This window comes from Micromesistius poutassou (genome assembly GCF_964030765.1).
Source record: "Micromesistius poutassou genome assembly, chromosome: 7".
Lineage (NCBI taxonomy): Eukaryota > Metazoa > Chordata > Actinopteri > Gadiformes > Gadidae > Micromesistius > Micromesistius poutassou.
Window position 1 is genome coordinate 7,074,668 of NC_140277.1, and position 10,352 is coordinate 7,085,019.

At 46.1% G+C, this 10,352-nt stretch overlaps 1 protein-coding gene across 1 annotated transcript in view; it reads left to right on the forward strand.

Moving 5' to 3' along the window:
• LOC311350017 (transmembrane protein 150A) overlaps positions 1 to 9,081 on the forward strand; it is a gene marked incomplete at both ends in the record, with an annotated part of 15,126 nt that extends 6,045 nt beyond the window's left edge. Inside the window, 4 exons of the mRNA XM_084470052.1 lie at positions 459 to 526; positions 4,847 to 4,974; positions 8,158 to 8,335; positions 8,816 to 9,081. Coding sequence (XP_084326178.1) covers positions 459 to 526; positions 4,847 to 4,974; positions 8,158 to 8,335; positions 8,816 to 9,081 — 640 coding nt within the window. The remainder of the gene's footprint in view (positions 1 to 458; positions 527 to 4,846; positions 4,975 to 8,157; positions 8,336 to 8,815) is intronic.
• Positions 9,082 to 10,352: the final 1,271 nt, after the last annotated feature.

The window sequence follows — 10,352 nt, forward strand, 5'->3', positions numbered from 1 at the left end:
ACTGATCCCCTGCTCCTGTGTTTAATTGTCCTATCTGTTCATTCCCTCTGCTCCCCTCACTCCCTGCTGAAACCTCCCAAACGTTTGTTCTATTGAAGCCTGCGAGAACACGGTTCTCTGTCATGTCTATTGTTAAGTTGTTCTTTGAGACTTGTTTCTACACTTGTCGTACTGTGCTTGCTTATTACTTCAGAAAAGAAGATGTGTTTGTTTACAACGCATCCCTGCATTTGCATTTGATGGAGAAGAGCTTGAGTGAAATTTGCTTGAGTCAAATTTGATGTCCACTCACTCAAGTTTTTATACAATGTAGAATACAATACAATAGTATGATCATGTGTAATAACGCAAGTTAAAATAGTGTTGGTAAGTAGTAACATCAATGTGTGTGTGTGTGTGTGTGTGTGTGTGTGTGTGTGTGTGCGTGTGTGCGCGTGCGCACGGTTTTCTCCTTATAGTAAGTGTGGGACTCTGCCTCCTGAGAGCTCCTTCTTCAGCCTCATCTGCAGCACTGGATCCTTCATGGGTAGATGCACACACACACACACACACACACACACACACACACACACACACACACACAGACACACACACACACACACACACACACACACACACACACACACGGCAAAGAGAGAAGCTTTTGTTCCTTCTATAAAGCAAATGTTTCCATATAATAAGAAAGTAAATGTTTCTACAAGAAACTGCATCAACAAGTTTATTTTCTCCCAATTTATTTAGTTGGTTGGTCTAGATACTTCAGTTTCCTTGTCACTCATGTTGGTTTGTGCACCTTTTCATAGAACAACGGAGAAATGTGGCCAATTTCTACCACAAGCAGTGTTATGGTGTAGGAGTCCACTTCCGTTGACCTGCATTTGACGTACATTTAATTTAAGCTGTTCAATTGAAACCTCAAAATCGTTAGTGTTGCATCCAAATGTATGATTTTATGTAGTTCTTTATCCATTCTGTTAAGCTAACATTTCTGTAAGAAGTCCTTCATTTAAGTCTATAAGCTGGCTGACTGCTGGTTTGCAGTCAATGTCTCTGAATAAGCCCAGGGTCTGGTACATTCTCTGTGACCTTTTTATATTAAATCCCGTACACACTGCAGACAAATGGCCTTTACTCATTCAAATACAACGGATAGTACAGCCCACACACTGCGCTGGAGGCAGCAGCTTGTCAGAATGAGTAAGTCCTCACTTTCTGGGGGAAGGCATGCAAGGCCTTCATCGATTGGAAGGGTTCTCAAAGAGCCAGGAAAATCATGCATGACTGTCGATCTGTTGAGCAGAAAAAAAACTTTCCCCTCGCGGTGTCCCACCTCAACCCTCTCACAGACATTTGCTCTGTGCGAACAGGCTCGGAAAACATTCTGGTCGACTTTACCGCCAAGGTTATCTCCTTGAACCGGACGGTGCATGCATGCTAGTTGCTGTTTTGTTAGCGTTGGTGAATGTAGTGTAAGTTGAATTGCGGTGTGTGTACAGTATGATGGATCTCTGGTGCTGCTGGCTGCGTTGTGTGTCAGCACTCTGAACATCCCGACCCGCACCAGGGAATGTCTCCCAGCTGTGTGCGTGTCTGTGTGTGTGTGTGTGTGTGTGTGTGTGTGTGCTGGCATCTATTTTAGTCTTGTCTGTCTAGAATAGATCAAACAGGGAGGGTACGAGGACTGTGTCATGATGTGGCCATTTTTGTATATCGACCTGCGTGTCTAAAATATACAGCACAGCAAATGGGAACTCTCTTCAGTTCTCCATTGTTCTGCTGATGCGGTGTCGGAGTGTATTCCAGGTGGCCGATAGTTTTAAGCTTATTATCATATGCGCATTGATAGAGAAACAATTAGCCGTCACTTATAGCGATTAAATGCTTTAATAACGGACTTCCGAGACAGTGAAAACTAGTAAATGGTGCAGTATGCTGTATAAATATGATGGAGGTATGAGTTTGAGCATTAACGTAACAGACATCGCTCTGTTTGTCCAGTTGTCTTGGACTTCATTGACCTGAATGTGTGTGTGTGTGTGTGTGTGTGTGTGTGTGTGTGTGTGTGATCCTCTCAGAACAGCATCATTAAGACAATCATTAATCACTAATCACGTCAATCATTTTGCGAGGTCCATAGGCCCCTGGTGGGTTGGTGAGGGGGGGTGGGGTCTCTGCCTGTATCAACAGACTGGAGACCAGGTGTTCACTCCTATGTATGCACCCTGTCTGCCTGTCTCTCAGTAGACATGCTGCTGTTTAGTCAGCTCGAGGTTAATTAGCCCAAACACCAGTCCCACAGAGACCCATGTTTTAGGCAGACTGCAGAATACCTTTGAAAAAGACAACTTCTTGAATCAAAGTTTGTTTACACGGTGGCACATATAATGCTTTGTTTTCATATGGGTGCAGTAAACTAGAGCGGAAACTGATGTGGTTATGCTATCATATGTGAATAGCACAAACAAATTAACTTGATCTTTCGCAAACAAATGAACCGTTTTTGAAGAGTTGTGCATTTAGTTTAATCTGGTTACAAGGTAAACTTTGGGATCATGCAAAAGATATGTACTTGAATGCACTTGAATACCGCAATTTGTGTATTGTAATTGTACTGTACATGAGTGTGAAGACAACCAATCTTTCTCTATCTGCATCGTACAGTGAGAGGAAGCAGTGATGTATTTGGACTAAAATAGATCCCCTTGGGGAGAAGCAATCTATTTTAACTGAAAACATGACATGACATGTAATGATATTATCTTATTTTGCATTCATCTTTCAATTCTCACTACTACTCACTTGTACTTTCTGCTGTCATCAAGTCTTTATGTTTGTCTGTATTTTGATCTCATCACAAAGAGGGATGTGACTTGGTTTGGCGATTGTGACGGTGTGGGCCAGCTCTGGGCCTTCTCTCTCGTGACCTTCCTGGTCTTTTAGAGTAATGTGCTTGACCAACAGGAAGTGAGCTGTCGGGGACCAGCAGGAGATGGGCCTGTTTCTGTCAGTCCTGTTATTGTCCTTTGAATTGTTATTAATTTAACTCTTTTTGCAGTCGTTAAGTTGTCAGTTCAGAAAGCCGACAGAGCGATGTCTTGCTGTGTCCCCATTGACCTACAGTTATGAAGGTTCCCTCTGAAAAAACATGAATTTTTGTAGACGTTGTGCAAAGGGAAAGGGCATTCTTGTGATTATACTGCCAATGTAATCAACAGTTCCACATCAGGCAGTTTCTTTTCCTTTTCCAATGGCCAGCAGGACTGTTCATTTGTAATGAGGACAAGCTCTGTTATAGCGACCAGAGGCTCGCTCCGCAGACAGAGAGGAGACAAGGACGGCATAATCTAATACAGACAACTACAATCGTTTTCTTCACAAATCAAATTATGTTTTCCGGGAAGGCTGTATCTTCAGTCAAGTGACAAATAACTGGGTAAAATGATTGCCTAGCCCTGGGAAAATTATTCTTGCCATTTGACATGCAGCACGCTACCATGGCTGTACCTGAAACAAGTCAGTCATCTTCTATAACACATAGATTCGATGTGTGTGTGTGAATACATAGCAATCACAGAGTTAACATTATGAGCCACCAACTCCATCAACGCAATCTCAATCTGTCACTGCCGACACGCGACCAGACATTCTGCAGGCATTGGAGAGTTTTCAATTATGCTACGGGTTGTAGATAAGCCTTCGGGCCCAGGGACTTGTGAGCTGCGTCTGACGGGTCCAGCTCTAAGTGTGGACAGGTTCATCACGGTTCGCCCAGGTTCAGAGACAGCAGGCTGTGTGCCAGGCCAGCCACGGAGCGGCTAAAGCTAAAAGCTCTGGTCACGGCAGCAGCAGCAGTAGACAAAGGCTGCCATTGTTTTGCTGCAAACAACTTTCATGCCCTGCAGTTTGCCGTATAATGCCATGTTGGCAGCACAGGCTCCCCTGGATGCCTGGAGGCCCCTCAACCACCCCCCCCCCCATTCTGCTCAATACCTCTGAGCTCCTTTAGTCTCTCCCGCTTTTTTTTCTTTGGCGGGGGGGGGGGGGGGGGGGGGGGGGGGTCTTGTCAGCGTTCATTATGCAGGCCCTGTGAGTGTGTGACATAGACAACACAACTCACACGACCCCCCCCCCCCCCCCCCAAACAATTGAGCACCAGTCATATCCTATTGGGCCCCATATGGTCACTGTACCCCCTTTGTTTGAATTCTTTATCCTTAATCAGGTCGGGGTCCTAGACTCACACACACGTCCCCCGACCCCCACTTACTATAATTCCCCCCTCCCTCCCTCTCTCCCACCCTCCCTCCCTCCCTCAAGTTCCCGCTTCCTCATGAGGGGAAAACTTTCCAGGAAATTCTAAATGGCCTGTTTTTTTTGGTGTGTGTTTTGAGCCCAGACAGGTTACACACCAGCGATTATCCTAGGCATTGCTACACAGGAATCATAGATGTATTGATATATGAACTATATTACCAACTATACATATATTATATGTTCTAATTGTACTTGTAGTTTTGGTACTATGAGTAAGGAATCTTATGGAATACTGTGTGTTAAACATTTTCAATATTTGTTATTGTCTTTCCTTTCGGCCTATTAGGTATGAATTACAATTCTTAATAACCTCTCTCCCTCTCTCTCTGTCTGTCTGTGTTCAATTCAAAGGGCTTTATCGGCATGGAAAACTCAAATTTCCATTTACGTTAAAAAAAAAGTGAAATAAGAAACACATTTGAGTAAAACATTTAAATAGTCAAGATGCCTAACAAGCTCTCGTCTCTCTCTCTCTCTCTCTCTCTCTCTCTCTCTCTCTCTCTCTCTCTCTCTCTCTCTCTCTCTCTCACAGTGATGGCGATTGTGCTGCTACGCTACGCCCATGTCATAGAGAAGCACCAGAACTCTCTGCTCAACACGGCCAGTCTGTCCACTGGCTGGATCTGCTCCGGTGGCCTCATCATTGTGGGCAACTTCCAGGTACTGATGGAATGGCGTACTGTTTAATTGGTTGATTCTAAGCCTCCTTTATTGCCCCTCTCCTAATTATCTTGTAATTTCCTTTGTTTTCCACACACACACACGCACACATGCACACACACACATACACGCACACACACAAATACACACACACACACACACACACACACACACACACACACACACACACACACACACGCAGTGTCTGCTGTCACTTGGCAGTGAACGCTGTAGTGATAAAACTCTGTCCTCTTCGTAGCTCCACCCTCTTCCTCTGATGTGTGACCTGACTTGGAGCTGACTTGGAGGTCAAACAATGACACAGACAGATTCTCTGTAGCTCTTCTTCTTCCAGGGCAAGAATCCCTGCAGTGTTAAATATTTGGACCATGGGCTGGTTGCTGAGGTGTCTTGTGTGTGTTCTGGAGAGGGAAGGGACAGTAAGCATTTATAGGTAGTAGCAATTCATCATCTGGATTCTTAGAGAAATAACCATGCATTGCTTTTTCTCGTAGCGCACGATGGTTGCGATGCTAATTGGGATGTTCCCTAAAATAACAACTTGCTTTTCAAAGTGATGTATCTGTTTCATTTTGCAATGGATTCATCCTCCTGAAAAGTCATGTTTTACATTATATATGCACATTACCTTTTAGCCAACACAATTCCCCATGACTCCAACTCTCTCCACAAATGTACATTTGTGAAGCCTTGGTATATCTAAACCACATATATTTCAGTGTCTATTCCCCATCCAGGGTCATTTCTCCATGTGATTTGGTTAATCCCAGGAAACGGCTTCAGCCTCTGGAGGGTGTCTGAGCAGTCACCCACCCGGGGATGACACTTTAAATTGGGTCATGACAAATCCCCCGAATGCAGGGATGGTAGGACAGGAGTGAGTAAACAGTGTCCTCCTCTGCCCTCATCCTGGGTTTCCTACGAAGCCTCTTCGGAGGAGACGAGGCGGGGAGGAGGGATGGAACCGGAGGAGAGTAGCGTAGTTCTGGAGGACCAGAAGGAAACACAGAGGGGAGTGAGTCACCTTCTCCAGGCCAAGAGTTGGGGCAGGCTGGGCGAAGGAGCAGGGCCTTGGTCCGACACACACACACACACATACACACAGAGACCAGCCCTGTCCAGAGTGGGGTAATGGATGTAAATGTACACCATCGCAAAGACAAGGGTGAGTGTGGGTTTGAGTCATTAAGCTGACACTATTATCAAACTCATCGTAGAGTGAATTCAGATACAGGTCGTTAAGGATCAGGTAGGTGTTGGGACGTCTTGCTCAAGGATGTTCTACTGGTCAGGAAGCGGACACAGGGAATCAAACCCAGTACCTTTTTTAGGACTGGGAGTTGAACAGCCTAGTACCCTGTCCACTATGGATGTGGATGGCAGATGGGCCGGTGTGTTGCTGGAGGCGGAGCCCAGCTGTGTCTGAAGCAAACATTTTGCATGGCAGCAAGATGGCGACCAAACAGCTGTGGTCAAACCCAGAGGCGAGAGACATAAAAGAGGGCACTGGAGTGAACTGTGGGTGTGCTTATGACTCTGTGCTTAATCATGGATATTTTTAGCAGATTTGGATAGAACTACAACCTTGGTGCTGCGTTTGTGGCAGGTGAGGACAGGATGATTCAGGTCACCCTTGTATTGTTTTAAACAGGCCTACAGGAGGCATTTCTGCATAGGTTAAGTATCACGCTAACCAGCCACACATCCACTGGGCTTGGTACACTATTTGGAGGAATGAAATTGCAACTGAAATGTACCCCAGATAATGGTTGTGACGGCCTCCTTGGCTCTTCCTGGTGAGACAGAGCTGCATGGAGGAGAGGTCATGGAGGAGTTGGAAAGAAGGGTTTAATGGACGATTACTACAGCGGGCACAGTTCCAAAAGATGGCTATCTATATGTTTTTTCTTTCTTTCTTCGGAGCCAGGGCCAAACCTAACCCTGCTTATTATCCCCGCATTGACTTGGACTTTAAGCCTAATCGGTGAGTCTGCACAGAGAAAGGCACCCATTGTACTGTGTGTGTGTGTGTGTGTGTGTGTGTGGTGGAGTTTTTTTTATTTGGTAAATTCAAGGGAACAGTTAGTAATGAAGAATGTTCAAAATCTACCAGCTGGGTCAGTGGACTATTGGCTTCAGGATTTGAAAGTCCTTTTCCTAATTACCGTAAAGCAGGTGGAAGCGGCTAAAGTCCTTAATCAGCAGCTTGGACTAGTTGGTGGGCCCAAGTAAAGTGATTTCTGTCACCCCTGACCCAGAATCAGCCTACTTTTGGGGTTTTCTTTAGGTTGTTGCGGTCGGTACCGCTCTGAGAGATTGGCATCGGGTTGTTATCGGATCAGTACGTCTGGTTCAAAGGAACTCTGTGGTCACATGCTTCTGAACGGTTCTTTTGTGTATTGTCTCAGATCACTTGTGATCTGCAGAACAAGGAGATCTCTCTCTCTCTCTCTCTCTCTCTCTCTCTGTAGTGCTCTCTCGGTTGCTCCCGCTCTCCCTCACTCGCTCTTGCTCTCTTGCGCTCACTCCGTTTCCCTTTTGGTCTGCTGTTCAGTATCTTTGTGTTTAGTGTTATTACTTCCTCTGACACTTTCTCAGTGCAGGGCCAAAGTCACCTTGGATCCAGTACATCTGTACTGTTTGATCTGCTGCTCTGGCAGCCCTCATTTTTTACAGATTTTGTGCAGACCTGGCTCAAATGGTCTGGCGATGTCTGGCTAGGGCCAGGGCACTGTAAAGATAAATACGTAAACAAACCAATGTTGACATTGTAGAAAAAGCAGTCAGACATTGCCCCCTACTGGCCACAGATGGCTAGACCATGTGCACATTATGAACCGCATTATATCCCTTATAGCCTGTGTGTCTTTCTCTAGCTCTTCACTTCATCTTTAGGGATCTTTCACACATGATCTGATCAAAGTCACTTTGGATTAAAGCATCTGCTAAATCGTCTGTTTCAGTTTTTATATAGTCAGTTATTTTTATCATGAAGGAACAGGTCGTTTTTTTATGGCGCCTTGCTACTGCATGCCTCCAGGTCAGACTGCGGACATACCCAGGAACCTTTTGACTCAGGGGAGTGTATGCGCAGCCTAACCACTGATCTAATCACTACCGTCGTTTCCTCACCCTCTGTGTCCCTCCTCTTCCCCTCCACAGGTGGACAGTGCCAAGGTGCTCCACTACGTGGGCGCGGGCATGGCCTTCCCCACCAGCATGCTGTTTGTGTGCCTGCAGACGGCGCTGACCTACCGCCTGGCCAAGACCCAGCGGGAGTACGGCGTGGCCCACCTCCGCCTCACCATGTCCCTGCTGGCCTTCGCCGCCCTGGTGCTCAGTATCCTCTTGAGAACACACATGACGCCCTGACCCCCTTGTCAACCAATCAGAGATCACTAGGGCTTCTTAAGGGAGAAGGGATGGGGAGGGAGTAGGAGTTGACAAGAAGGGAAAGAGTAATGAGAAATAAGAGTGTTATTCGTTTTATTTTTAAACATTCTAGGCTTTTGTGCATTTGAAGGGACGTAACAGGAAAGTGTGCAGCATAGGCCCGAGGGTTGGAATCAACAAGGCGTATTCACTAAGTTTGGCCCCAATGTGGGTCAAACTTTGCAGACTGTATCTTTAAAATTTCATATCCGATTCATGTTGTTGAGCTTTAACTGTCTCCAGATTTTGCCGTAGGCACAAAGGAACAAGCTCAAAGATGTTTGACTTTATTGATCCCAGACACGGAAAAATCTGGTTAAGGGTAAAAGTTAGACAAGATGATACTCTCACGTGCTCCGTTGCTCTCCTTCACCTCGCTCTCTCCTAGGCGGCATGTTCTTTCTGGAGGAGAGCTTCGTCCTCCAGCACGCCTCGGCCATCTTCGAGTGGGTCTTCTGCGTCATCGTCATGCTCTTCTATGGCACCTTTGCCTTCGAGTTCGCCGGCATGTCCGGGGAGACCCTGATGGTGCTGGCAAGGGGAGGAGCCCTTGGGCCAGAGGGCCATGCACACAAGATAGAGGCCCTGCAGGGGGGCCCACTGCCCCATGCACATCCCCACCCTCATCCGCACGAAAACATGTCCATGCTGTAGTCTGCGGTCTGTACTTTTTGAAGTTAATTTGTTATTTTTCTGCCACGTTCATGTGCAAGAGAGACGTCCCGGCCAGCGCTAGAGGAAGGAGGAAAGGGGACTAGGGTTTGATGGAACCCCCCCTGCTTTCTCTGCATCCCCGCCCAGGGAGGGGGTCTCCTGATGCTGCTGACTGAGGAACCGGAATTGCCTTCTTTGACTATTTTCCATAGCTGTTTTTTCATTTATCATTTTTTCTTCTTCTAACCAACCAGAGTAAACAGAAGTATATCGTCTTCAATCCTGTTTCAATCAAAGTTCTATCTCAAACCTGCGTGAAGGGACCCTTGCGATGGTCTGTTCTGGTTTTGAGTGACCGACTGAAGCTGCGGAGACGTAGGCTGAGATGTGTTTAGATGCCTTCTGTATCTTAACAGGACAGGTTTGAGGGCTGCCAGGCAGCGTGCTGGTCCTCAGAGCTCTGGACACAACCGTTCCAACTGTATTACACCGATCTTCAAACACAGACGCTACGAAAAGGAGAAGGACGACAAAAAAATGATTGTTGGAGTCACGAAAACCTGTGCCTTGGTCTCTGAAGGCCCTGCTGAGATGATGAGTTTGCTGGATAATTGATGTCAAGCAGGAGGTCTGTTTGACGTCTGGCCGACTTGTGTTTGACTTTGGGGTTTGAGGCCTGAGTATAGGCCTGTGTTCTGTCATCATTCTACAGTTTGAGGAATGACTCACCACTGCAGTCCAACAATTGCGTTTTACTCCCTGCCTGACGACCTACTGAAGACCAAACCCAATACTTGACCTGAACTTGACTTTGTTGCCTTCATGATTTCAGGAAGACAAGAGAATAGATGATCTGACCTTTTTGTTTTCAGCAATGCCACACCAAACCACCAAGTCAGACCTCCTGAAAAGTATTTTTGTAATGTCTGTTGTGTTGTTATACCAGTTTATACGGAGATAGAGGGGGAGGTCTGTAGACCTGAAGGTAGGGACATGTTTACAAGCCATTGGGTTACATTTTGGGCATAACCGTCTCCGACAAGAGGAAAATCACCAATGTGATTCTGTGGACGTCCTACTTCTAAATCCCAGCTCGGCTGACCATAAAGACAATAATAGCATTTACCCTAATGCTTTATTTTTGTTTCCTTTATCACCAGCTGGAGTTATTATGCCAAACCTAGCGAATGAAGTGGATGTAAACGTGACATTCGTTGTCCGCGGTTCTGAGAGCTTGTGCCAAATGACTATCTCTGCTGCTTTTCCCCCCT